Below are 27736 nucleotides of genomic sequence, written 5' to 3'. Positions count from 1 at the left end.
AAAAATAGACAACTAAATGCAAAAATGGACTAATTTGAAGAAATTAAGCATGGCTGCCTTGCACATATTGGAGCATCACAGCGAAAGCTCCATACAATCACAGCCAGGGGAAATCTATACTCAGGACTCGATTGGAGCATTAAGAATGAAATTCTAACTGAGGACTACATAATCAATCTTTTTCTGCATTATTTGCTGCTAGAATTATGCATACTTGTTGTGACAAACCCCCCCTCCCCCCCCAAAAAACCCCTCCCAGAATAAAAAAAAAAGGTACAAAAGACTATGCTTTTCCCTGTAATACTGTTACAGTAAGCGTTATAGAGGGACTCTGTAGGACGGATCGACCATTCTTAAAATAAACAGGTTACCTTGGTTGCCCCTGGATATCCTGCAAGCGTGATGAACTTAAGCTTCAGAATACAAGCAATATCAAGTTGATAGCAGATGATTGAAAAATGTTTTACTCTATCCGAAACATCTGTTTCTTTCTTTTCCCTCCTTCATTTGCTTAACCATCATACCCATGTCTAGTTAAGAACAACACAACTTTGATCAATTACCGCACTTTCCCCTCTTCTCTCTCCAAGCAAAGCAGGACACAGAAAAATCCTCAGAAAAAATGATGTTAACCACTTTGCAGTTGGCACACTAAATATGACAACATGATGGAAATGATTTCGTGCTATTATTATCCTTAACTTTGACTTGTGACACATTAAAGTAGATGCATCGTCTTAAAGACAAGTCCTTGTGAAATAGTGTAAAGATGATGAGGCAAAACAAAGGACCACATCGCTATATCTAAAATGCTAAGAAGTTATCATGCTATCATATTATTGCTTTCAAAAGATCTTCATTTGACGGATAAAAAACATCTTTGAGAGCTGTAGAGCACCTACTTCACTAGGGAGAACAGCAAAATTGAGTGAATAAGGTAGAAATCAAGGTTAATCAACAAAGAAGACTGCCAATAACGGTTTTCAGCTGGTAAATGTGTCATATGAAGTCTTTCATCTTAGATTGAGAGAAGAGCATGTAATGGATAAAGGAGTTTTAAATAGGAAGTTAAGAACAGACCTAGAAGAACAGGGCAGCTAGATTTAGAGACCAATCTCAATGTCAGTTTATAAGGCCTTGTTAGTTGTTAAGAATTTCATATCATTCACAAACAGGAGACAACAAAATTTATGCGCTTAGCTTGTGTTGCAGTTACTGCAAAAGGCTTTTAGATTCCTTACCGTAACTCTTCATCAAGGTATGTAATTTCCAACTCTCCACGACCACTGCCACGTTCCATTATAGGTATCTGTGAACCACAAAAGACTAGTTGATTATCTCAACCTTTCTGTATGCTCAAGACTTGAAACGATCATGGAGCAATGCACAGCAGATGCTCCAGGTTTAAGTTACATCCCACTTGCGTTGCTTTTGCCAACTTAAATATCCTACACAAACATCTATAACAGCAAATTGCTACAATCCCAGAAAAATGATGGTGAGTCTAGTACAACAAGATACAGAACTTTAAGCACAGTGAAAGCTTCACCTACCACACCAGCAATCTTGAAGGAGTCAAATTTAACTGCCACCCTTCTTGTATTGAGGGGAACTAAATTGGCTGTGGCCTGCAATAATTTGGACAAACCTCAAACTGTGGGTATTATTAATGGATGTATGTTTTGAGTTCTATTACAAACATTTGCACGTACACAACTAGAATAGGTCTCAAGGCAAGGAGAGATTGAAGTCCATATTATAAAGTCAACTAAGAAGAAATATGCACATGCTCAAATAAAACGTCTCAAGATTACAGATGATGCATTCTCCCACAGGTACAATGAGAAGTTCACACATGCTCAAACAGAATTAATCCATATTTTGAGGCAGAGTCCACATTCTAAAGTTAAATTGAGACTTAGTACAAGGAGAGAAATTCTAAAAGTAACTGCAAAGGGACCAACTATTTGTCTTCATTACTCTAATGTCAATCTAAATTTCCTAAACAAAGTACAAGAGGTGTAAACATGTACTATTTGTCGAACATTACAAGTGTGGTTAACTGGTTATAGATTGGCAACCCAATTAGACGAGATCATTTTACAACCACCATGCCAGACACTTCATTAAGGGTTTATAGTGCCATGTACTTAGATTTAGCATATTGCATTAATGATTTGGTCAGAGTATGAATGCAGAAGGAAAAGATTCACCACATTAGCTGAAGCTAGCATGTTTATATCTTCCACAACAAAATGAGAGGAGAAAGGGAGGAATGTTTAAAAGCACAAAAGCTTTGTTTGTTTTCTGAACTACCTGGTTGAAGAATGGCCAAGTTTCCATATTCTGAGCCCTCAATGTGTCCACATTAATCGCTTGATACATTTTCCCATTAGGGCGTAAAAGTTTAGGCCTCTGTGACATTGACAGCAATAGAAGAGACCAGTGATTAGATAAACAAAAATGAATGCCTATAACCTATTAGACCAATGATGCAGAAACAGCCAGTATGAAAGTAATGTGATTTCTCAAGCATATTCAGCTGGGCCCCTGAAGTAGCCAACAGTAACCTGCCTGACCATATGTTTAAAGTTTTTACCCCTATTAAGCGAGAATGCAACAACTCTCCCCAATATGTTTTAGATTTATGAAGCTGCAAGTGATAGTAGCACATTGTCAAACCTGAGGTTGCAGAACTGACTTGGAAGTTGTGTAGAGAAGCTCCCATTTACCATTTAACAAGCTGGACTTGAGTGGCTCCTTTACTTTATTGACTGCTTCCAGTTTACGAGCAATCTAAACGTGAATAAAGGGTCTGAGAGTGTTAAAATAGAAAACATATACATTACCTGAGGCATGTTGATCGGAATAGGATGGATGCTAAAACAAGAATTTTCCCGTTTCCAACAATTGGCTTTTGGTTTTCAACATATTTTACCAGAGGATAAACAAAATGTCCCCAGGGAGGAAAATTGAAAAAATAAAGAAAAAAAAGGCCATGCAACAGAATAATAATTGATTGGAGATAGATCGAAGATGTGAATATACACCCTATTCTTGAACGGGAAAGTCTGTAAACATCAGAGATTGTCAAAGATATAAAAAGGTTAATCATTGATTTAAGATCAGGGTCGTGTCTAAGAAATTTCTACTTGAGACTAGAAGTTCCCATTTGCTAATTTTGGCTTCCTTCTTAAAACCTTTGGCTTATTCAAAGAAGCAGTTGAAAATGTTCCAACCTTAATATCTTCTTGTTCCAAAGAACCGCTCTTTACTTGATTTTGGCACAGTACCCTCATTCCACAGCTGTAAACAATTCTCAAAAAAAAAAAAAAAAAATTCTACCTTTGGATAGAAAAGTTCCAAGTTTACTTTAACACCAACATGAAACGGCCAGTTTCAGAAAGACACTTAAACAATTCTCAACAACTTAATCCAACAAGAGGCAAATTCAAATTAAGGAGATGAACCCACCTGATCTACACGCTCTTGGTCTTCAGCGGTGGCCTCAGCACCGCGATCAAGAGCGGCAATAGCCTCGAGAAGCTCCTGCTTTAGGGTCTCAATGTCTCCGTCTTTGATCGAGAACGATGGAAAGAAAGAAACTCTAGTCCTCCACTTCAAACGTTGAGGAGCTGCTTTCACAGATGACTTTGCACTGCATTCATTATTAATGTCGAAATTAGTACTGGTGTTTTGCCCTTTTCGCGGAAAATGAATTGAGGCTAAAGAATGTGAAGTGATGAGTTCTTTGGAAGAGTGATGCAGCTGATGAGAGCAAGAAGAGGAGATGGAGACAGCAGACATTTTCTTCGTCTGCTGATTGTAATTTCAAAATCTGATTATCCGTCAATGAATAATGTGTAGCCAAGATCTCGAGCGGATAGACTTTGCTTTGCAGGTCACTTCCCGCCAGACAAAATATGTACCACAATCCACACTTTTCACCTCTCAATTTCCTCACCTTCCACTTATTTACCTTTCAACTTCCTCGCCTTTAAAGGCTTTTACATATTTTCAATAGTCATTGCAAGTTCAATAATAGTTCGACAGTAAATCAACATATGGCTATGAGTGAAGCAAAATTTCTCCTGATAATATTTAAAACCACTCCAAAATGAGATGCAGGAAATAAATGTCATTGGAACTCTCGTGAATGATCAAGAAGCTTCAAGGTGGGCTTTGGTTACCTAACTTTCCTTCACAGATTTGTAAGTCGATGATTTAGAGAACAGAAATGGGAATGTTATAAAGAATCAACTTTAGGGTTCATGAATATGCCAGCCATTCTTTTGGTTGTGATTTTAGTTAGTGTCATGGAAAGCCAAATTGCAAATGATGCTGAGGGGATTGGTTTCTTCATTATTAAATCGTACGGGTGGAAACTGCAGCCTGCATGGTATCCTAGGTTCCCACATCGGCCTCCGGAAGCCTTCCGCTAAATCCTAAGGTGCATAAAAAGCACAGCCCAATACCGAGAAACGCATACCTTTCTCGGCCTTTTGGCTAAGATCAAGTGTAGTATCTGTTCTTATCAGTTTAATATCTGATACGTGGGCCATCGGCCCACACGATATTAACTTAATTTTTTCAGGGGGAGAGCCCACCACGGTAGCTTGCTGCCGGGGCTCGCGAGCGTCGCCTTGGCCTCGCACTATAGCCTGGGCCTGGCGCACCCCACCAATCCTAGTTCAACTTTGTTATCGAGTGGTCGACCAATGTTCCTGGACCATGACATAGCCTCTTCTTTTCCTTTCTTTTTCTTGGATCCGTAAGATAATTTATGTTGAAACGTGTTAAAATGTAGCTAATATGTTTTGTGAATCTACCGTTCAAATAATAATAAAACAGAAGTTTAGTGTCATGGAAAGCCAAATTGCAAATGATGCTGGGGGAATTGGTTTCTTCATTATTAAATCGTCCGGGTAGAAAGTGCAGCCTGCGTGGTATCCTAGGTTCCCACATCGGCCTCCGGAAGCCTACCGCTAAATCCTAAGGTGCATAAAAAGCACAGCCCAATACCCAGAACCGCATACCTTTCTCGGCCTTTTGGCTAAGATCAAGTGTAGTATCTGTTCTTATCAGTTTAATATCTGATACGTGGGCCATCGGCCCACACGATATTAACTCAATTTTTTAAGGGGGGGAGCCCGCCACGGTAGCTTGCTGCCGGGGCTGTCGAGCGTTGCCTTGGCCTTGCACTAAAGCCTGGGCCTGGCGCACCCCACCAATCCTAGTTCAACTTTGTTTATCTAGTGGTCGGCTAATGTTCCTGGACCAAGATAGAGCCTCTTCTTTTCCTTTCTTTTTCTTGGATCCGTAAGATAATTTATGTTAAAATTTAGCTAATATGTTTTGTGAATTTGCAAAACAAGTTCACATATTAATGGTTTGAAATATTTAGGCAATATGATCTTTAAACTTAGAAAATGCTATATTGTTCAATTATTTAAAAATGCATTTTAGTTCACACCGACACAAATCTCTATTCTGAGCGAGAAATATATGTGTGATAGATACGAGATTTTCTTTTTTTTTTTTTTAAACTGAAAACCACAAGACTTCATAAATTTGCAACACCTGTGGAATAACACATACAATGAACTGCTAGTTGTCTGTTTTAAAGTTCATATTGAAGGCCTCTTCCATTAATTTGTCAATTAAAGTTGCGACCATATTCTTCTGTTTATTATACACTGACGAGAGTTGTGAAAGTTGTTAATTATTACTACTCAAGTGGATGGATTCGTGTCGGTACAAAACAAACCCACTATGAATAATTGTCCTGTTTGGAACCCAAGTTTTTTGGTAAGTTTGTCTGCTACAAGTTTTTTAAAAATTTTAGCTATAATAATCTCAAAAAAACTTCTCAAAAATTTTAAACTATATATTTCAAAATATTCAAAAATTTACACACTTTAAAAATTTTTTTAAAAATTTCTACAGTGCACTATAGTAAAATTTTAGATAAACTTTCAAAAAACTCACCTTTCAGACGGGGCAATATTAAACCAATGTTACAAGTGTAAACGTTTAGTAATCTCTTAACCTTTTTGGCTGAACGACAATTTTTTTTTTTCCAGAAACGGTAATAGCTTATTCCATCTTAGACTACAAAAGAGAAAGTTGTGTTAGAGATTAACAAATATACATATTTTACTAAATTAAAAAGATATTTTAACATCATTTTTGAATTTTTTTTTTTACTGCTACAGCCTGTAAATGTGAGTTGAATTCTCACCTACAACCCAAGAAAGGATTCAAGCCCCTCATTGGTGGTCACTGAGCCAAGCTTAGTGGTTGGCTGAACGACAAATGCTTAGGCAAATTTTTGTTCGATCATGAAAGGTGTGCCATCTAGAAGAATGCCGAGTGGTGTTTTGAAGAGCAGGAGAAAACGTGAGGAGGACAAAAGAAATAAAACGACTGGCGGCTTCCGTTACCGGGACGGGAATTGAACTCGGGTCTCCCTCCCTGGGTGAAAGCCAGACATCCTAACCGCCGGACGATAACGGCATCATTTCATCGCCTGAAATGTTTCAACGACAAGAAGATTTGGATACCAAAATTATTTCAAATAATATTTCGCTTGCATCATAAACACATTTCCCAACCTACCATTTTATATTTCCAATCACCTTTTTATCTCACATACATCATATCACAAAAAGTGCTACAGTAATTATTCCAAATAATATTTCAAATAATGTACTATCCAAACAAACCCAAAACTTCCTGTTTTTTTTTTTTTTTTTTTTGGGGGTGGGGGGTGGGTGGTGGGTGGAATTAATTAGATCCCGAAAGAACTGTCAAATTTACGGATATTTGACAGTCATTTTGTTACTAATTGATTTTTCTCATAAATTTTTTGGAACAATTTCAAGAGGATTCATTCATCGGCCTTCAAGACTGTGTCCACAAATAAATATATACTATTAGATTTGGTTGAAGAAGGACATTTCGGAACAAGTATCATAAGATGCCATCTTCGTTCCATCATGATTGATTACGATGGGAACCCACAAATGAATTTGTAGCTTTGCACAATTGCACCCCTGCTGAGGGTTATCCGATCATCATGCCGCCTGATGGATGGCAAGACTCGTACTCACTCTTGCCGACAGCAGCTAAGAGTGTTTCAACAAACCACTGGATCAATGGTTCAGTGGCCATTATGGAGGGACTTAAATTCCTTTTTGGGCTGTTGGTGAGGGTTCAAACTTTACCAGCAGTGAAAAAAATTTAAGAGTTGTGTCATAACATTTTCTTGATGTAGTTGGTTCTGTATACCCACTGACCTCTACAACAGCCTCCTTAGGCTCTCCCTCCCTTCAGATTAGGATAGAGAAGGTTATACAAATGTATCGTTGCTGATAAAATAAAAAAAAAACTAAGAGTGTTCAACACATACTTTTATTAAGTGCTCGAACATAAAATCCAAAATAAATCATTGATTGCTCTCACTGATAGTAAATAAAAATTTGTGAAAATCTCGCAATTTTCTCAAATTCCTTGTGAAATTTTGTCATGTCATGTTGGGCAAGATGCGAGACTGAACTGTGTGTTCAGTGTGTATATATATGACATACCGAGAACATCACCAGCCTCGAAAATTTTACCACTTGGGCATCTAGATGTGCATTGAAAGTCCAACCTTCACCATTTCCAAGAGAAAAAGAAAAAGTCCAACCTTCACTATCACCAACAATAAAGATCATGGTTGCTCTAGCTAATTATATGGGTTTGTTTGGATTACGATTTATTTGTTAAAATATATTTATTTATATCATTATTATAATTTCTAACACCCTGTTTTATCTTTTCAATTATCTTTTTATCTCACATATATCACATCACAAAAAGTGCTACAGTAAAAATATCTCTAATAATTCACAATCCAAACAAACCCATTAATGTTTTAGTGCTCTGAAATCTGAATCAACACACAGGAACACCGCTACGCCAAAAACTCCCTGTTTGGATTGCATTTTTTTTTAATTTTTTGTAAAATAAATAATTATAATAATTTAATATATATAAAAATGTGTTTACTAAAAATATAGCAATTTTTCTGCTGTCCAAACGTAGCACTTGATTGATAACTTTTGCTTGGGACATTTTGGGACCATGGTCAAAGTTTTCAACGGAAGCAAAGGTGTGAAGCATGATGGATAAAGTAAGATTGAAGTAAGAATTTCAAGTAAGATTGAAGTAAGAATTTCCTCGTCCTTTTTATTCTTTCAATGCTTGTAAAGGTACCGGGTAAAAAATGTTGCTTTCTCGAGCTAGAATGTGACCCTTCGTTTATAGGACGAGGGGCCTGGACGGTTGTCTCGTCCCAGGCAGTTCACGACCTGGATGAAGTTAAAAAGATGAAGTTAAAAAAATTTGTGCGGCTCAAATCACGTCTTGTAACTCGATTTTCACGCCGTGTGGGACTCACAAAAATGTTGTTATATTTTACTCGCTGTTATTCAATTGTTACACATTGTACGATGTTACACCATGTACAAATGGTGTTACGCCTTCCGGAGCGGTTGTTCCAGCCCCGCGTCCTCGTTTATAGGCCTTCACAGACAACATTTATCATTTATGAATTGACAGCTCTGCATAAAATTCTAGACTATTAATTGCTTAAACATGATGATTCACCAACTTCAGTAATTATGAGGCCAATAGTTTCAGATTGTAAGTTTCAGCTAAACCTTGCCTGAGGATTCTAAACAATTCCACCTAGCTTTTTAAAAGTTTTAAAAATATTGCTTGCCCCTCTCATTTTCAAATTTTTATAACATTCTCATCATCCCGATTCATTCATGATTAAAATATTCGTTGAGGTTTCTTCTGGGAGAGAAAATAGAGGCGATGCGAACAATTGTAAAAGTCGTCTACAAATAATCAAAACGTCCAATGAGATACTCCCCATGCAAAACCACATTCAATGCATCCTTATCGTTTTCCTTTTTTTTTTTTCGGTGTCAAATCAATGCATCATCATCGGTTTCTTGTCATTTTCAGAGCTCGGTCAGTGGGTATATGCATGGCGTTTACTTTAGTTTCAGCTTTAGATAGATGAAATTCCTTCATAACATCGTGGGTACGTTATGAATTTATGACCATTACTCTTCTACAGTTTCCTGTTTCCCTCCGCTCCGCGTTATCCTAGCTTTTCAATTCAGTAAGCTCAATCAATCAAATGATTGACCCGTAATTCCATGCCCTAAAATCATCATTCAGAACCCTTTGATACTAAATGCAGTCCCCTGCAAATGACATGATACTCTTGATGCTTTTCTCTTTTTTGGGGGAGGACTATTCACCCAAGAAAACAAGTTCACGAACAAGAAAGGAAAAGCTATTGAAGTTGTAGCAGTAAATAAAATTTGTTTTACATCGAAGACCAACAAACGACAACGGAAATGAGAATTCAGACAGGAAATCTGGCGAAACTCTTATAGCTTCTATAGCTTAGCTAGCATAATGTACCATTTCTTTTATTTATTGTTGTGGGATGGCCATACATCGGGCGCTTAATCAGAAAGGTAGAATAGTGTAAGATATGGATCTCTTGATCAAGTCAAACAATGACAGCAATCTTCATTCCAGATTGGCAATGGCCTGGAATACTGCAGATGAAGAAGTTTGCTCCCTTCCCAACCTTTATCTGATCGTTTCCAGTACGATACACCTTGGAACCCGGAGGAACAGTGCACGTGTCGTAACCGGCTTTGTTCACCGCAACCACATTGTGGACTGCTGGACTGTAGCTGAACACTGTCAGACGCATGAAGGTATAAATATTAGTAAAACCCGCCAAGTTTTAAGACAGTCTAGGATCTTCTGTCCTGTGCAAGCTCCTTGTTTACTTTATGACAGTTTTCAAGTGTAGAGAAAACATATTATTGTTATTGACTAACTTGCATATACTAAAGCTGAAAAAGTAGATATAAGAACTTTCTCCATCGTTCACATATGGCGTGTACACAGTGAGGGAAAGGCCATGGTGAACAATCAAAAGGATAACGTAAAAAAGCATCCACCAGAGTTTTTGTTTTGTGTTGTTTTGCCATGATTCTAACATGTTCAAGATACAGCTCCCTCGCTTGTTCTAAGCGCTTTTGAAAGCTCATTTTTTGAGCAAGTTAATGATGCAATTTATTCTATTTAAATTTGGTTTTAATATTCAGTTCGCAGTGTAACTCAGTGGTTCAATGGTATCTAAATTGGAGTTTGAAGACTGTGAGACTAATTAACACAAGAGTGGTTTTTATGGAGGGAGATTAGTCCTAAAGCCAGACATTAATATTACACGTACCAAGTGTGTCACCAGCTCTAAACCGCTTCCCTGCGGGCCAAGAAACCGTGTTGAAGGTCCAGCCCCCTGCTCCTCCCACCCTGTAAGTCGCAGCTTCAGCCACACCAGAATGAAGCACCAGCAAGCACAGCATCATCGCTGTGGCAAATGTTGCACTGCATCTTCCCTGGGACATCCTGAAAGTGAAAACGGCACAAGCAAGCTGAAATGATTACAGTTCTAGGTTGTTGAGATGCATTTCTATGCGAGGTTTTGGACCCCATTATATAGCAGAGTTATATTCTGTCAGCTCCCAAAAGGTGTTGGGTCATGAAGAATGGGTAAGACCACAAAAAATAAAATGAAAGAAATGTTAACTAGGCCCCACATTCTTGATCATTAACGGGAGCTGATCAAAATTGAATCGGACCTTGAATTCTTGCCCTTCAGCATTCAGACAGGGAAATAAATCAGACTGTGGAGTGGATGTAGTGGGTTTGGCAGAATTTAATTAAAGCAATGCGGCCAATCAATGACCTGTTAGTCACATATTTTCTACAGATTTTGGCGACTTTTCACTTCTGCGACGTTTACAAGCATATTGAACCATTAAAGAGCGACTTTACTAAAAAAATTCAGACAGTGCGTGTTGCATCCATAAATCAATTCAGATTCTGCTTGTTTTCTTTTCTTCAGAGGTAGGATCTGAAAATGTGCCGGGAAAGTCAAACAAAAGCAGTTGCGAGGGGAAAAAAGAAAGTAAGAAAACCTCCTTATGTACTTCTCAAAATTATCAGTTTGACAAACTAGATGACCACATTGATAAAATGCAAGCAAGAACAAAAATACAAATGGGTTTTCGAGGAATGATACAACAATGAGGAGCTACGTTCTCTTGGCGTCTGGAAGGATGTTATTGTAGAAGCACATTATCCACGAGATTTTTTTTTTTTTTTTCAACACAGGTGTGTCCGGATCAATTCTTACGGGTCCACCAGACTTCAAGAGGACTAGTTTTGATATAATGGGTCGAGCTTTAGTTGTGGATCACAAGAGATCACAGATTCACATCTCGGTCTTCCAGTCCTCTGTCCTGGCATTACTCTTGCTTGACCTTTGAGACATGAATGTTACCATTTGCAGACTGACGACATTGGTCATTCAATTGATCTACCAACCAACCAACCGACTCTGCATACTCATTAGTCATTACAGTTGCCAACTTGGACTTAGTAAGCCTACGTTGGAAAATGTTTCTTAGTGGGAGCAGTCCAAATGTTGCTTAAAGTTGACCTGGGCACTCCCATCGTCCGAGGCTCAAAAAGAAGTTCCTGCTTGACCAGTGAAACCAGAATCAAAAGGAAAGGAGATTAAATGCAAACGTAATCCCCGTGTAATGATTACCTCACTAAACACCTTTTACATTCAAAGATAAACAATACTCCGGCTAAATGAGATGCAGGAAAACAATTCTCAAGTCTAATTACGCTCCTAAAACACAAGAATATATGCACTATTTTGTGCCATTTCTAAGGTGAACCAGATAAGTCAAGAATATCAATATACATATCCTCACATCATCAATGCACAAGGGTTCCAAGCACATTATCTGAGTAGCAGTATGCGCACACCAGGATACTTTGGCAGCAACTATTGAACTAACGAAATGGACACAAACTGAGTGGAGTGCGGACCACATCACATGTATCCCCAGAATAGTTTGCTTAGCAGTCTTCTAGATTTAAGCCAATTGTTTTCAACATCTGAACTACAGAAAGTACTAATTCAGATGTATGCAGATGCCTGAATTTAAAATTCAGTGTATGAAATGTACATCCTATGATGTAAACAAAGGAAGGGACAGAAAGGACAAGAGAATGAATCATGAGGAAAGCAAACTAGTAAATTCAGTATGAAGCGTTAAATTTAAGTTAATAATATGAAGCGTTAGGTGTAAGTTAGTAGCTAATACACACTTGGCTAATGGTAACCTTTCCTGGAACCTAAAAAGCCCACCTCCTCCTTTAGAGCTTGCACCGCTTGTGAAACTCCATCCTGTCAAAATGCAAGTATAACGGAAAGCATCCACTTTGTCATTTTCAGTTCTAATTCACAAGCATAATTTAAGTGGTATCTCACATTCACTATCGTGCTGTACCAAAAAGACAAAACATACACTAAATTTTGGCTGTAGCGTCCATCAGAGTTCAAAACTCAGCACAAGGTCATAGGGTTTTAAGTTCACAAAATGCTAGGATATGATAGCAAGAACATAAATACAGATCACGCAATTTATCAAAAATACAAATAGAAAAATTTAGTCAAATGCTGTTGCCCATGCATTTACTATCAGTCAGACACACACCAACACAAACACATATGAAAACACAGAAAATTGTTGTTAGATTCAAAGGTTTTTCTATGATGGATAATAAAACCCAAACATTGCAGGGTAAGGCATGTTCTTTGGAATTCAAGGTGTGACAAAAATAATCATGTGAAACTTTAAAATGAGAACATCAAAAGACAAAAGGGTACAGTTTCAAAAGGTTGATCCAGCTTCTGATATATCTGCAAAGTCATCATGCCTCCAATTTGGTAGGTCTTAATTTGGAAGTTATCAGTATTTAGCCATAAAACAATACAAAGATTTCTCCAAAATTCAGTCTGTTTGCAGAATGCTTATTAATGGCTATAGATGATCAAAGCTTTTCCACTGAAATTCAGTTGTTTAATAGTCTCTCCCATTGAAAATTTGTCTCCTTGGAGAATTATGTAGGAGAACAGTAAAGCTGGATAAAAATGACAATAAATTTTCACTCATACACACATATCAATTTTAGAAAAAGAAAACTTGGTGGTGCAGATGACAAATGTTTATCAGAATGTCAACCATAACCCAATCCTGTAATTTGGGTAATCTAAATTCATTTTCTGCAGTTATTTAACTAAAAGATGCGTGACCATCCTTACCTCAGATGATATTCTTTTTGCAATATCTAAAGCACGTGCTCTCACTTCAACAGATAATGCAGAACCTATTGCCCTGGCAACTACTTCTGCAACTTCCCTGATGCATAAATCCTCATCTTTATCTGGAAGTAGCTGGTGCCTTTTTAATGGCACCGGGGCTACTCCAATCCAAAACATCCTCTCAGCCCAGTAAAATTGGTCCATTAAAAATGGACAAATTACCTGATATCAAACATTAATCACTTCTGAGCACATACTCAATAGCAAGGAGCAAATGAGTGATCATACATGTGGAGTTCAACTAAATCATGAAGAGCAAGTTCCATTTCTGATAACTAAAATGGTCAAATAATCCTAGTACTTTCTAATAAGGTTGTTTATCAGAAGCTAAAAACAACCTTGGATTTTGCTGCTTCAAACAACAGCAAATCTTAATGTTCTCAAGATATTTTGATAAAAGTGAGATAAGGGCTCTGAAAGATGATATCCTTACCTTCTATCAGTAGTTATATTGCCTACTCAACAGCAAACCAGGTAATCGGTAGTCTTAAACAGATTTAAAGTTAACAATGCAAAACAATATAATAAAACTCCCAACCTAAGTACAGTCAATACTCTGAAAAGGTCAATGCAATATTCCATCCTCGGTCCACTTTCTCGGGTTAATGACCACATCTAAGATACAGAAATATGTTGCTTTAAAGATAGTCAAGAAACAAACCTGGGGAGTTCCTGAGCGTAATGCAGCAGCAGTAGACCCACTGTTGAAATTGAGAAGCATTAAATTTCAAAAGATAACATAATATTAAGAAGCAGTAGAATAGTGTCATTAAGAATGAACTCTTACCTTCCTCCATGATGAATTACAGCAGCACATCTTGGAAACAGCCAGTTGTATGGTATGATACTAAATTCATCTAAAAGAAGGTGTTAATCTTCTAAAATAATGTATTAAATGCCAAAATGAACAAGTATCAACAGTCTACAAATGTCTTTTAATCAATTGTTATATCCAGCAGTCAACTGTAAAAGGCTGTTTAGCAAGACAAGGAATTCAGCAGTATTTACCAATATTGGCCTATGATATTCAAGTCCTTATAAAAGCCACACTAGGCATAACCTTCTAAACGCTCCTATATTATCATATGAAAGCTATGTTCATTCTCTCAAAGGTACTCTGATTTTTTTTAAGCTTTGACCAATTGTTCAGTCGTATCAGTCCATTCCACCATCCACAAGGAAAATCCAAAAGTAAGAATTTCCATTTTTTGTATGTAGTTGACCCATCCCAAAACTTAAATCTCCATTCTCCTCCTGTAGCACTTCTTTATTCAAACGTTATTCAAAGCAATAACGTGTTTGTTTGTCAAACTTTCATATTGAAGAGTTTCACATGAGATTTCTCATTCTTTTCAAATTTAAAAAATCAGAAAAGTAGTGAAAAGGATCAAAACTTGACAAAAGTCCAGTTGTCTACACAAGTATAACAAGACATTCAATTTGCACATGAAGGTGTATGCACTAATTCTCCAAAAAGTTTATGCAGAAAGGATCTGTGCATGTTCTTACAGTTAGCACTACCTATCACAATGACTTTACATTTTGGAAGTTCTGCATCAACAATTATATTTTCCCACTCTCAACTAAAATATATTTCCACAGAAAACTGTGATATTTAATTCTTGTAGATGATTGTATTTCACAGAACAGACTCTACATCGAAATTGCAATGCAGTTGCTATTACTACTTTGCACCTATTCATGCAAACATCATCATTTTCTGATCGTGTCCCTTGTCACCATTGGCAGAGGAAAAACTAAGGAGGGCTGTGCAGCATTATCCCTACATCTATTTGGTTGTTGGTCAAATTTTCTCTACCCTAATTCCAGCACGTGCATAAGAATTCTAAAGGAGTATCTTGCATTTTTAGTTCCTACTGCGACCATGCCAATTCATATGCTTTAGCCTACTCATTTCCCAAGTCAACATGAAAAGGTGAAAGTACTCACCCAGAGTAACAAAAAAGCCGTCCACCAAAAATGGACACTCCATCTCTACTTGACTGTCTTCTTTCTGAACCAACTAGTCCATTCTGTGCTAATGAATTAATAGCAGTGTCTAAAGGGCCATAGCCAGCTGAGAATAATAGAAATCGATGACTTGAAATGCCTATAACATTCTCTATTACTTGAAGAAATGCTTGGGGATTTCTCATAAGGCCCATGCTGCAGAAGGCAAAACACACCCATTTCATCACCAAAAGGAAAACAGTAAAAAAAAAAAAAAAATAGAGAAAACATGTAACCTGGAGCACTAGAAAATCAGGATGATCATTCTGTGCAGATATTCAAATTCGAAATAACCATACAGGAATGCACAAAGGATTTTGATTAGATAAGAAACTACCAAAATGAGGAATGAAAGTACCCCAAGTCATAGAAGATCTTTCTATTGCAAACAAAAGTACCTATAATGCTTATATGCACACTTCATTGTGATGCTATAAGCCTCCCCCAGGAGATAGCACTAATAGAATAAAGAAGAAAAGATCCAGTGAGAGTATTCTAGGGTGCAACACAGAATACACCAAAGCAATTGGTGTTTATTTATCCATATTTATGTGGCCATTTTTAAATAATCTTATCTTTTTGTTAGTCCAAACAACCATAAGCACAAGGATACCATAGTCTCTAAAACCGAAGTGGTAAAGGCACAATCTTTTGAACAGAGGATACAATCTGTCTGAAATTAGAAACTCACCTTCCAATGGAACTTAGACCAATGAAAATAGGTAGCTCTGGCGCAGGAGCAGACATAAAGGATTGTAACTTAACATGAGTTGAGCACAACTCATCTTTTGTGTTCAAAGGCATTGAAGAAACTAAAGCAGAAATTTCGGCACATTTGTTGCATGAAAACTGCCATTCTGAGGAAAGAAACCAAAAGCCAGATACCTGTACCCTTGATGGCCAATAGCCTGTCATTGTTATGATATTAAAGTAATGGATGAAACAAAGACATATCAATGACAAACATTTTGCCATCAAGCACAGACAATCAGCATATTAGGCAACCAACTACTATAACCACACATCTTTAAACCAACACTTACAGCTTGTTTCTTTCTGATCAGAACGACTAAATGCTTAAGATGCAGATCAAAGTAGTCAGACTTCAGGATATCTATTACTGTCAAGCTTCTTAGTAAGCTACACGTAATATCTGGCTTTGTTTTAAAACTTCTCAGAGAACTTGTTGCATATTTGACACATGGATCACATTTAACGAACATGATAAAATATAAGCATTTCCTTGGGAAAAAAGATTACCAGGGCATTCAACTACTTCTTTGCTAAATCCATACCTGTCATACCAAGGTAGAAACAAAATTCAGCAAGTTCCATTATTTTCCCATTTTAGTGACAAACAAGCAAGCATGGGAATAAATAATCATGAGGCATACATCAGCATGGGCATGCAATGCAGTTAAAAGCAAGAGAAGACAAATGGCTCTATAACCACTATGAAGATGCTATAAATTTTCTGTTACACAATTTACATTTCCCATTATACACCTCTACAAAGATGAAATGCACTCTTGCATTTAATATCAGTGGGGATTCATTACCTATCAACCATTACTGGAAAGTAAATAAGTCGTATGAGTGTCATCCTAGTATAATGTGAGATGGTGATTCAATTAGGAATTATGTAACAGGGAAACCAAAGACATTTGCAACAGGCTGTTGAACCACTTTACAGAGCATGACTGAAGCCTTGCAAGAAATTGAACTGAAACATGTAACATTCAACTCTAAAAGAGCCAAAATGTCCTTGATAAAAATTTTTCTAGGGAAAAAATTGGACGTGGATAACCATATTCTATCTTCGTGGATCATTTACCATAAAAGGCAATTTTTTGAGGCAGATAATTGAACTTACAGTATTAGGGGGGAAGAAGGCCTATCATGCCATGCTGGAAGCCCTGTTACTGGATCCTGAAACCGAATAAAGTCATTTCAGACCAACAAGTAACAAGGAACGATGATCCCACAAGATAGAACAAATAGCCCCATTATCTCATTCAAATATAACATCAAGATAATTTTCACCAACAATATGGACAAACCGTAAAAGGACAGGCACTCAGCCTAAGTTCAACATTTCTCCAAGATCCCCATTCATCTGTAAAGAGCGGCCACATCCAATGAATTACATCCTTCCAACCAACCTATTACGGCAACATACAGGTTACATCCAGTAAAGTAATTCCAAACCTTCATGTTTTCCAGAAGTAGCTAATGAAACAAGTTTCTCAAGCTTAAAAGTCTCCCAGATAGTGTAGGATAATTTGCTATCTGAACACAAAAAGTACTATCTAAGTATCAAAAAGAAACTGAAATGACAATAAGAATAGACTGCCCTCGCCAAGTGTGAATCCAAATTATGGCCTCAAAGGATGCCTTAAGAGAGGAAAGACAAAAACCGAAGTAGTTTCAGCACTAAAGTAACAATAAATTTAGTTTACATACCTTATCATCTGGAGCTTCTTTAAGGTATTTATATAAATCTGGAAGTTCTTTGCTAAATTTTCCTTCATATGATGATGGGGCACTGCATAGCATGTAAAAGTGAGTTATGAATCAAAACAAAGTAGCAAAAGTAAAACTTTACGCAGCACAAGCACCTCATGGGTGAATAGTAGTGGAATTATAGTCAATTCATGAAAGTTTTTATGTACATGGTACACAGTAACAGCTCTCTAAAATTCAATTTCAAGCAGAATGCTCACATGGCAACACAAGGAACCAGACAAAAAGGAAAGAAACCAATTATAACAAGAAAATAACATGGGAGAGAGAGAACAGCATCACTGCTCTTCATAAAACCTCTCTTGGACCTTGACCACAGGATAAATCTTGTAAGAAAGTATCCTGGAAATATTAAGAAGTCAAGCACAAGTGCTTTGTATTTATGCAGACCTAGACCCATGGTCAGATATCTCTATTTCTCTTTTGCACTATATGAGTGAACTAGTTTTGTGTCCTTTTCTCAACTTTTTGAACTTTTTACACATCAATAAGCATCAAGAAATAGGCCATTAGAACAGCAAGGCTCTACACTGAGCAATGATAGATATTGCATATAAGAATACAGATGAAAGTCTTCTAGTACCTATAAGGGACTACATAGGGAGCAGCAACAACACAGCGGAGGTGAAACAATTCAGCAAGGCTCCACCCTTCCTGGACAAAAAGGATAGACAATATTGCTTAGAAGCAAAATCATCAAAATTTGTAGTAGTGTAAAGAAATGACTACTAAAGGAAGACCTTTTAGCTTTCAGAAAAAGAGGGCATTTTCTTATCATTCCTTTGATTGATTGTTTATGCACCAGAAAGCTTAAAGAAAAATGCCCATCTTTGTTAACACTTTTATCTTTTTCTACAAACAAAAAAGTTAGATGATAACCTACTGTTAATACCATCTGCCACGCGTCTTCCATTGGCATACATTTACACGTGATTAAATGCAGAAAACTTTACTTCATATTTCCAGAACATGCTCTCATTGAGTAACTATAGATTCAAATTTTTTCCCCCCAGACTACCAGAGAATACACATGGTGAGATCAAAATGATTCTTGACATGCAGTGCATGTTTGGCAGCAGTCCCTAACTGATTTCATTTTAATCTTCTTTGGGGAAAATACCAATTTGCCCGCATCATTACCAGTGCAAAGAAATTTATAACCATAAGGTCGCTCTGCAAGCTCAAGCCATCTCCAAATATCCTTTCAACAATTGAAACACATTCTCTTCTGTGATCTCTTGTAATTTCCCTCTTCTGGAGAGTGAAAGACAAGTCTTTGGAGCCTGAGAGAAAAGAGCCAATGTTCAACTCTTAGAAAAGCTAAACAGCTACTAGAAAGCCCAGAAATAACACAAATAACTACACAGACCACGTAAAATGAAGAAATTAACCTGCTGGGGGAGCACTATCATCATGCGGTGCCAAAGCAGGTGGTGATGAAACAGGGAGATAAACGACTCTTTTTGCTTCTAAGTGCACTTTCAGGCCCTGTTAGTCAGTGAAATATGACATTTAACAGACTGGTTGAGTATAAGTCACTTCAACCACAAAAAGAAAAAGGGTAAATTTTATGCCTAAATACAAGCTCATTTTGACTGATTGTAAATAACTATGATAAAGATATCAACATTCAGCAAAGTTAATAATTTTAGCAATAACGTGTGCAGAAAAATCATTTAAAAACACTCAACTCTCAAATAACTGAACTGAACTTATTAGCACTCTAAAAGACAAGACATATATCTTCATCAGAGTGAAGGAGTTTTTAGATCATTAAATGCCATGGAATTTATATTATCCCAAGAACAAGGAATAAAGCTCCATAAAAGGATTTTCTCTTTGTGTTTTAGCATGATCCTTAGCTTTCCTTCAAACAAGTGACATTTATTTTTCTTTAAATTTTTTAAATGATACATGATGTGCCTAAGATAGTATGAGCACTCCAATGCTTTTGCTATGGGCCAAATCTTTTACAAGGCAATATCCCCTCTAACAGAAGCGGTTTCAGGTGCAAAATTTGCCCGTGTCTAACTAACATGAATGACCTGCTACCTGTACAGAGACTTCAAAAAAGGTTTCTTTTGCCTATTACCTCAAAATGCATAGGTCTTTAGCACAAGCTTGCATGTTTATTATTTGCAAAGTTGTCAATTACTGTGGGCGGCATAGAGGAACTTATTCAATTTAAGTTTGTATTATTTGCAAATGGCCTTTATCATGGAGAGGATTAGGCAAAGCATGTGAAGTACACATCGAGAGTTCAATTCCAGACCAGATAAGTAATCACTTGGAAAGAAATGAAGGCACGGTTCGGATGCATTTTATGTAAAGTAAAACAAGACGCAGAAAAACAAGATCTCCATGATCCATGCACCCATCAACCTACCTCATGTGCTGAATGAGTTATAAAAAATACGTTATATTGCTCCATGTCAACTGCAAAAGCAGCAGCTATGGCCTGCAAAATTACATATTGTCAACCCAGAATGAGAATTAATACTCAAAAAAATAATTGATTATATAAGAAGAAAAGCCCACTGAAATGGAATAGTAGGTAACCCAAGCAAGGACATGGATAGCCAATCTAGTCCAACTACGTCATAAACTCATATCGAATTTCCAGAATTATTCAGCATCCCCACCACCACCCCCCTTCCAAAAAAAATAAAAAAATTGCATCGCAACCCAATCTACTATAGAGTTCAGCTTTCAAATGCGGGAATTCGAAGTTCGAAGTCTCTATACGAATCAAAAGATTCCAGTTCCAGTGGAGAAAGAAATTAACATGCCAGTAGTAGTTTTATGCTATGTTGATACTGTGTATTTGTTAGTATGACATCAACGAAAAGTAATCAACAACAGCCAACATTTGCTGCAGATGACAAAGTTTAAAACTCCCTGAAATTAAAACGTCAGTCACCATTAAAGGTTCGACACTTACGGCGATTGGATGGACATCGCCTTTCGTCCCAAAGGCCATGAATACTGCTATGGGAGTTGTCCTCATGACTATGGACGACCTGCCACTTCCAAATGTCCCCGCCAATTTCTAAGGAAGCTTCGTCAGTAGTCAGTACACCTTCAACTGCCAGAGGGCAGGGGGCCGGAGCATTTCGGTGTCGAAATATTTTCTGTTTCAGTCCCTTATTTTCTAGGCTCGTCCAAATTTTGGCCTTCCACATTCTAAATTTATCACATTCAGTCCCAGCGGCCTTCGCTCACGTAAGTTGTGCTGCCCTCGCCCATAGGAGTAAATTTGGATTACCTGTTAACTATACACATCGTATGGCACATGAGAAAGGGTGACTATTATGATATTCAGTCATAAGGTGCGTTTTGATATAACGCAAGTCTACAAATTGAACACTTAATCCATTAAGTTGCTAAATTAAATTATTAAGTATTTATCTTAATTAACATTTGAGTGTATATCACGTTAATTAATAAATGAATGACTTATCAGTTATGTTTTATAGCAAGTTTTATCTAAAAAATTTGATGTCAATTAATTAGATATTATATTTTTTGTTATCACATGCATCTGAAGATGTTAAGATCTGAATTCATTGAGTTTAAATAATGAATTAGATTATCAAATAAGGAATAAACTTCCAATTAAGTATTTATATTGAATTAGATTATCAAATAAGCGTGCATATTTTGGCTCCGACAGCTCTTTTCTCAACAAATTTAAAACTTAGGTCCTATTTAATAACTTAATTCAACACTTAAATTTAATAGATTCGAATGTTAATATGTTCAGATGCGTTTGATAACAAAAAAATTATTAATTAAGTAACACAGAATTTTCTAAACAAAACTTGTTCTCAAAAAATAAATGATAAACTATTTACTTATCATTTAATGTGTACGCACTCGATTTAGTACTTAACAATTTAATAATTTAATAGATTCAGACTTTAGATTTCAAATTTCAACTTTCAAACTTTAGTTTTATTAAATACATCCTTAGTAGTTTTCGCAAATAAAAAAATTCTCGATATAGATGTTTACTGTTTTAACGCCTGTGATTATTGTTATTATTTTTGTTATCATTGACAATTGCTACAAGCATTCCATTCATATGACTTTTGGGTCCTTTCCATTTGAATTTGTAATGGTAGAGATGCAATGATTCAGCCAAGTCGTATGATTTTTTACTTACATTTAGTATATAAAAAAAATTATAGATTCTATATAGACTTTTTATTAAAAAAAAAAATTATACAAGCAATTCATTCACATGACTTTTAGATTCCATATAGTCTCTAAAAAGAAAAAGTATCTAAATTTATAGTTTTAGTTCCATACAGTCTATAAAAAAATACACATCTAGTATCTAACTTTATTAGTATTTTAGTACCATTGTCTCCTACAAAGTACTGCCAATTGCCAAGGCAAGGCACCAATCCATCATACTGTCACGGTAACTCCCTCAATTACCGTATGTTACTTTTAGTTGCTTTTTATAAGGGAATTGAGCTAATACCATAGCAACTACACTACAATTTACGAGAATTTGTAATGGAGGAATCAAAGCATGATAACATCAAGCAAGCTAGGCGTAACATTGATGCAGCAACAGCAACACTAACGTAAACTGATCATGGTAAAGTGAAATACATTCCTGGATCTATTATAGCATTCTTGCCTTGCAAGTGTTGAAAGACTTGTAATGCAACATTGACGCCAATGATAAACAGCAGAAAAGTAGGAGTATATAGGATGGGAAAAAGGCTTCGATTCATGCACCTAGGCTCTGAAATTTCACAGCTTTCTCTTCTTCATGGCATTGTGGAAACTCGATACCTATTCGGAGAATGAGTATTTTACTGGGGACATAGCTCATGCATACCAATGCCATGGATTCTGCTGGTGCCCTGGAACTCGCGAAACTGATCTACTAAAAGCAAATTACTCGAAGAGTTCTCCAGCTCATCCACAGACAATTGTTTTGAACAAGAAACTTAACTAGGAATTATGGTAGTGATGCAACTTATACAACAACACCTTCCCACCAGCATTTCCCATTGCCATAAAACCTCCATGAGGACTGAAGTCTATGCACCTGGGATAGTGCAGGGTTCTGTTTGATGGAGGCCAGTTTGAAAAAACAGTAAACGATGGAACGTGGACCAATTTTAAGCTGTTCTTTTTCATGCTAGAACAAATGGCCAATATTTGAGCATCATGGTTGAATTTCATAAAGTCTACTTTTGTCGTCAAATTCTCAATGGTCTTGGTTGGTTTTCTCTTTCCCCCTAAGAAGTCATCTCTGTTGTAGACGTTAACAATTCCGCTGTCCGAACCGGCTGCAAACAGATTTCCACTCGGGGAAGTGCAAAGAGACGTACCATTTATGCAACCTTCATCAACACCTTTATGAACGCACGCCCTTGTTCTCAAGTCCCAGTGGTAAATCTGCCCATCCCCACCTGAGCTTAGCAATTGACGCCCATCATTGGTAAAAGCTAATGAACGGACTGTTCCATTCATTTTGAGCGTCCCAATCAATTCCTTTGTTTTGGTCGAAACTAACAAAATATAACCTTCATTGCCGAGAAAAGCAATAGTATCAGAATCAGGTGATATCTCAAATACTTCCAAGCTCTTCTCTTCTCTTCCTGTTAGCGGACCTATTTTATCAACCTTCGCTTTCACCAGGTCAAAACTATAAAAGAACTTTCTTCTCCCCGAAACAATAACCGCAGACCCATCAGGCAAAAAAGATGCCTTTCGAATTGGACAATCATCTATGAAGATACTCTGTATTTTGGTGTTTCTTTTGCCATCAATCTGGAAGAACCTCAGCCTTCTATCCAGTCCACCAGTAAGGAGCAATTGGGTATTCCTATGAAACTGAACTGAATTGATTGGACCACCTGAAGGCTCTTCTGCATTGGCATCAACCAATCTTGAATACTCAAGAAGTCCAGGTAAAAGTTTCGTGCCGCTCTTCACAACTAGATCCTCATCTGTTCGAAGGATGTCAGTAATGCCTTCAACACCCGTGTAACCTTCCTCATCATCTGAATCTTCATCATCCGAGCGATAATTTCTCTCAAGGTTGGCCCATTCAGTACCCGGGTTTAACTTAGCATGATGAGCCCTCAATCTCGACACATAAGCAGAACCAGATATCACACTCTCATCCTCTTCTTTCCTCAGCTTCCGCAGTCGGTTCACTTTAGCTATGTTTACACTGGTTCTCTCCTCCTCTTCATCTATCCACACAGGCTTCTTCTGCTTAGCATCCTCTTCATCACTAGTCTCAGCTGAGTCCGCATCCTCTTTATAGACAGACAAAGCACTATTTGCAGAACGGTCCACAAAAAACATAGCAGCGCTGTCATCCACCTCCTGTCCAACTTCTTCATCTTCATCTCTACCAAATTCAGTGGGAGAATACAAGGAACCAAACAAAAAATTCTCTAAGTTCTTCATTTCCCTCTCTTGCTCAATCTCTACTTTCTTATTGTCTTCCTTCCGCTCTTTCTTTCTCTTCCTGTGACTTGCAACTTTTTGCAAATCAGACACCAGCCCATCATCAACCGGTTCCGAGCTATCAATACCCGAAGGCTCATCATAAGCCTTCCTTTTACTCTTATCTACCCTATCCTTCGGAACAGCATTTTGAGAGATTAAGTCAACCATATCTACCATTCAAGTAGCTGCAGGGAAAAAAAAAACCAAAAATGCTCAAATACAAATTTTACCACTCCAAACATATTTGCTTCAATTTTTCACCCTCTTTCAGCTGCGGGGAAAAAAGTGGCACTAACAGGATATACAAAACTTGATTAAGCTTAGAAGAATGAATTGCATAATTAACAGCAAAGGTGCATTTTCATAAAGTATTTCAGTTTCACAAAATCAAAAAATGTATGGTTCAGAGACTAGTCCGACTCTGACTCCTACAAGTCGCCGCAATTAACTTGGCTGGCCATCCCAAGTCGACTATTAAAACTCCGGACCAAACAAAAAAAATATATTCAGCTTTACTAATATGAATGAACAATGACCCTTCAAGAACATATTCCAAAAAGATTGATAGGTAAAATTCGTTGGACAAAATCAATGAACGAAAAATACACCAAAAAAGATAGGAAAGTAATATCCATACCAATTTTCAGGCCAAACTTGTCTCTGAAAACGCTCAAAAGAACAGCAAGGAGGTGGAAAAGAAACAAGAGGACGCGGGAAGCAATAAGCAAGGAGAAGGAGACGGTGATGAGCGACGATGAGCAGGTTATAGCAGAGGGAAGGCCACGGTAAGGGGCGTTGAGGGAGGTGGCCGTAGGGTTGGAGTGGACTGTGGATTGGGAATTGGCATTGGGCCTAGCGGGCTTTTAAGTTTTTCAGTCGCTTGTTTAAATGTAAAATGGATCTTGAGGTGGGTTTTGACCATGGGCTGAGTGACTAATTTTTTAATATAAAGTTTTTCAAGGATCCTTCTTTATTTTGTTTTCCCCATTTCCTGTAAGTCTATCAATAAAGCCCGTTTGATGTTGCCATGGTTTACAAAAGAGTACTTCTAATATAAATATTTTTAACAAGAGTGTTTTTAAATTTTAATTATCAAAAATTGGAACTCTTAAGTTATGGTAAATTAGTTACCAAACACTCTAAAATTATTTTTAGTATTTAAAAGTTTTTTTTTTATGAACACATCACTGTTCCAAATGGGATCTAAATATATAACAATTAACAATCACTAATTGATATTAGCCAAATACCACATATTATTGTCAGCTTACACTTAGGGTTCATTTGGTTCATGGAATGACATAGGATTGAAAATTCAATCCTACATCTTCCCATGTTTGGTTGCGTTTATGTGTGGAATGATACATCCCAACTAACTGAATTAATCTCTCATATGGGAGGTAAAATAATTCTATAGGATGGTGATATGAGTTATTTCAAGATGAATAAAAGGTGGAGTGTAACAATTGGAATTTATTTACCCCTACTAATAGAATAGTGCTTTATTTTAATAATTATATAAACCTACTTTGTCACTATAATATAATCTAAGTTTTGGACTAATTTGCCCCTATTAATCACATAACAAAATTTTGGATGAATTTGTCCCTACAAATAAAATATGTATGTTTTGAACTAATTCGTCCATTTTCATGAAATAACTAAGTATTGAACTAATTTACCCCTACTAAAAGCAAAAGTAAATTTTATACTAAGTTGGCCCCACTAGTTAATTATATAACCATATTTTCTTGGTCAATTTTATTTTATAAAAAAAGTTAGAGATTAATTTTTCCTACAGCATTTAATGAATAACAACTATACAGATTTTGAATTTAAAATTCAATTTTTACATACATGTCACGAATTCAACGGTGATAATGTATATATTGCCAGTATATATAAGATTTACTCAAAGGTTAGACATGTAAATTAGACTTATGAACCCATTTAATAAGGTCTAACTCAGCCCAAAACAAAAACTTATATGTTGGTTCAAGTCAGAACCATACAAAGGTCACTTATGTGCGTTGTTTATATATATACACCTCTAATTGTAAGTCTATTAAAAAAAGTATCTTAGTCTAATATATGCACTCCTGATTGTAATTCTGTTATAAAGAATATTGAAGTAATCATATCTCATCACATCTCTAAGTAAACACATGATGATGAAGTTATTTTCTAGGATATTGCATCTAACACAAAGTCAGCCAAACATTAGATAACGAGATTACTTGTGCGAAAATGATTCAATCCATAATGAATAGTCCGAAAATAAGTAATTCCCTCTCATCCAATCCATGAACTAAATCGACCGTTATTGTAATTTTATTCTTGTGCAAAGAATGAAATATAGATGAACTTTGCCCCGTACTATTGCCGATTGAACATTTTCAAATATGAGAGACACTGGAAATGATTTGTGAGATCTTTTTTTTTTTTTCTCTTATAACTTAAAGAAATATAATAGACTAATTCATATTATCGATCATGAAGCTGTGCATCTTAGTTTGCTTATCACAAGAAAACTCGGGGTAGAAAATTAATTAAAATTTGAAGTTATTCCTTGTGTTTGAAAAATCAAGTCGCCAATAGCAAACACGACAACGAAACTCTTTGATTATTCACTAATAATTTGACATTACTGAGTTATTTGCATTGTGATTACGCTCACTGCTCAACCGTCATTCCTTAAATACTTCCAAGAAAAACGACAAAACAAATTAGTTGATGTAATTTGGACTCTCTTTTTTTTTACAAGTAGAAAATTTCAAACTCGAAATATTTCACCTATACTTTCTCCACCTGCCGCCTAACTCATCCCCCCAACCCCCTCACGATTGTTTAGACGTATTATCTCTTACTATATCTTCCATTTGTAACATTTGTTACCGTCCGTTACAAAATATTTTTCAAGTGCTCGCCTGTCAATACAAATGTTTTCAGATTTTGACAAGGAGGTGTGCCATTTTAGATTAGGTCAAATGCTTGTATATTCACGTTTTTAATTCCGTTTAGACAATTGAAATACCTTTGCAAGCATTTGGAGATCTTTCTTTCGAATTGGCTGGCAAGTTGTCTTGTATATGCATAATGAGTGAAGATGCAATGAAATTCCTTGGTATGTAATGACGATCTTCATTTTTTTAAAAACCATTTTATCCTCATCTTTAACTGTTTTCCAACCTGCAAGATAAATTTATTAACTTTTCTTGTTATCTTTCCTTTGTGAAAAATTTTTAATAGATTTTTCAGCATTATACATTTGGAATTCTTGAATCGTAATTGTTTGTTGTTATAAAAGATAAGTTAGGTTGTTTTTTTTTTAAAAGTCTTGGCCTAATAACACTTTTGAACTTGAATTCTCTGATCAGATCTCTTGCACGA

The 27736-nt window shown here is 36.5% G+C and overlaps 4 protein-coding genes and 2 non-coding genes across 10 annotated transcripts; 2 read left to right on the top strand and 4 right to left on the bottom strand.

Moving 5' to 3' along the window:
* Positions 1-255: 255 nt before the first annotated feature.
* Positions 256-4002, bottom strand: LOC113764143 (probable plastid-lipid-associated protein 4, chloroplastic). Of its 2 annotated transcripts, none has more exons than XM_027308209.1 (6): positions 3475-3993; positions 2683-2796; positions 2317-2415; positions 1554-1628; positions 1242-1309; positions 256-391 (listed from the first exon to the last, which is right to left on the bottom strand). In XM_027308209.1, exons 1-6 carry the CDS (start codon positions 3805-3807, stop codon positions 319-321), a joined length of 762 nt encoding a protein of 253 aa, XP_027164010.1. In that variant the 5' UTR covers positions 3808-3993; the 3' UTR covers positions 256-318. The 2 variants fall into 2 exon arrangements, with proteins under 2 accessions (XP_027164010.1, XP_027164011.1); XM_027308210.1 differs by lacking the exon at positions 256-391 and adding an exon at positions 438-530 and having other exon boundaries at positions 3475-4002.
* Positions 4003-4485: 483 nt separating this feature from the next.
* Positions 4486-4681, top strand: LOC113764336. The gene has a single exon (XR_003467606.1). It is a non-coding gene; the product is annotated as a U2 spliceosomal RNA (small nuclear RNA).
* Positions 4682-5032: 351 nt separating this feature from the next.
* LOC113764210 lies at positions 5033-5228 on the top strand. The gene has a single exon (XR_003467497.1). It is a non-coding gene; the product is annotated as a U2 spliceosomal RNA (small nuclear RNA).
* A 4115-nt stretch (positions 5229-9343) lies between these two features.
* LOC113761329 (basic blue protein-like) lies at positions 9344-10548 on the bottom strand. The gene is made up of 2 exons (XM_027304277.1): positions 10316-10548; positions 9344-9774 (listed from the first exon to the last, which is right to left on the bottom strand). The coding sequence occupies exons 1-2, from the start codon at positions 10488-10490 to the stop codon at positions 9578-9580; spliced, it is 372 nt and encodes a 123-aa protein (XP_027160078.1). The 5' UTR covers positions 10491-10548; the 3' UTR covers positions 9344-9577.
* Positions 10549-11054: 506 nt separating this feature from the next.
* On the bottom strand, positions 11055-20895 carry LOC113760513 (sterol 3-beta-glucosyltransferase UGT80A2). Of its 4 annotated transcripts, none has more exons than XM_027303121.1 (16): positions 20802-20895; positions 20247-20318; positions 19252-19348; positions 19001-19143; positions 18444-18514; positions 17801-17882; positions 17398-17499; positions 17211-17266; positions 16598-16632; positions 16029-16245; positions 15278-15493; positions 14115-14174; positions 13989-14028; positions 13268-13489; positions 12271-12349; positions 11055-12062 (listed from the first exon to the last, which is right to left on the bottom strand). In XM_027303121.1, exons 1-15 carry the CDS (start codon positions 20865-20867, stop codon positions 12275-12277), a joined length of 1554 nt encoding a protein of 517 aa, XP_027158922.1. In that variant the 5' UTR covers positions 20868-20895; the 3' UTR covers positions 11055-12062; positions 12271-12274. The 4 variants fall into 4 exon arrangements, with proteins under 4 accessions (XP_027158922.1, XP_027158925.1, XP_027158923.1 ...); XM_027303124.1 differs by having other exon boundaries at positions 11055-12057; XM_027303122.1 differs by having other exon boundaries at positions 11055-11625.
* Positions 20896-22404: 1509 nt separating this feature from the next.
* LOC113762395 (U3 small nucleolar RNA-associated protein 18 homolog) lies at positions 22405-25161 on the bottom strand. Its single transcript, XM_027305840.1, has 2 exons — positions 24984-25161; positions 22405-24531 (listed from the first exon to the last, which is right to left on the bottom strand). Exon 2 carries the CDS (start codon positions 24521-24523, stop codon positions 22832-22834), a length of 1692 nt encoding a protein of 563 aa, XP_027161641.1. The 5' UTR covers positions 24524-24531; positions 24984-25161; the 3' UTR covers positions 22405-22831.
* Between the last annotated feature and the right edge of the window lie 2575 nt (positions 25162-27736).

The sequence above is a fragment of the Coffea eugenioides genome, chromosome 2, assembly GCF_003713205.1.
Source record: "Coffea eugenioides isolate CCC68of chromosome 2, Ceug_1.0, whole genome shotgun sequence".
NCBI classification, from domain to species: Eukaryota; Viridiplantae; Streptophyta; class Magnoliopsida; order Gentianales; family Rubiaceae; genus Coffea; species Coffea eugenioides.
Note: the sequence above shows the minus strand (reverse complement) of the source record. Positions and strands in the feature narration are given on the sequence as shown.

Bases quoted from the DNA above. Each gene is read 5' to 3' on its own strand.
- LOC113762395 (XM_027305840.1), bottom strand. From the start codon at position 24,523: ATGGTAGATATGGTTGACTTAATCTCTCAAAATGCTGTTCCGAAGGAT.
- LOC113761329 (XM_027304277.1), bottom strand. From the start codon at position 10,490: ATGTCCCAGGGAAGATGCAGTGCAACATTTGCCACAGCGATGATGCTG. The intron at 9,775-10,315 runs GTACGTGTAATA...TGCGTCTGACAG, and splicing joins TAGAGCTGGTGACACACTTG to TGTTCAGCTACAGTCCAGCA.
- LOC113760513 (XM_027303120.1), bottom strand. From the start codon at position 20,867: ATGAGGACAACTCCCATAGCAGTATTCATGGCCTTTGGGACGAAAGGC. The intron at 18,515-19,000 runs GTAATGATGCGG...CTTTTTGTCCAG, and splicing joins TTATAAATTTCTTTGCACTG to GAAGGGTGGAGCCTTGCTGA. The intron at 17,267-17,397 runs GTTTGTCCATAT...ATTCGGTTTCAG, and splicing joins TGAGTGCCTGTCCTTTTACG to GATCCAGTAACAGGGCTTCC.
- LOC113764143 (XM_027308209.1), bottom strand. From the start codon at position 3,807: ATGTCTGCTGTCTCCATCTCCTCTTCTTGCTCTCATCAGCTGCATCAC. The intron at 2,416-2,682 runs GTTTGACAATGT...TCAATGTCACAG, and splicing joins AGTCAGTTCTGCAACCTCAG to AGGCCTAAACTTTTACGCCC. The intron at 392-1,241 runs GTAAGGAATCTA...TCACGCTTGCAG, and splicing joins TACCTTGATGAAGAGTTACG to GATATCCAGGGGCAACCAAG.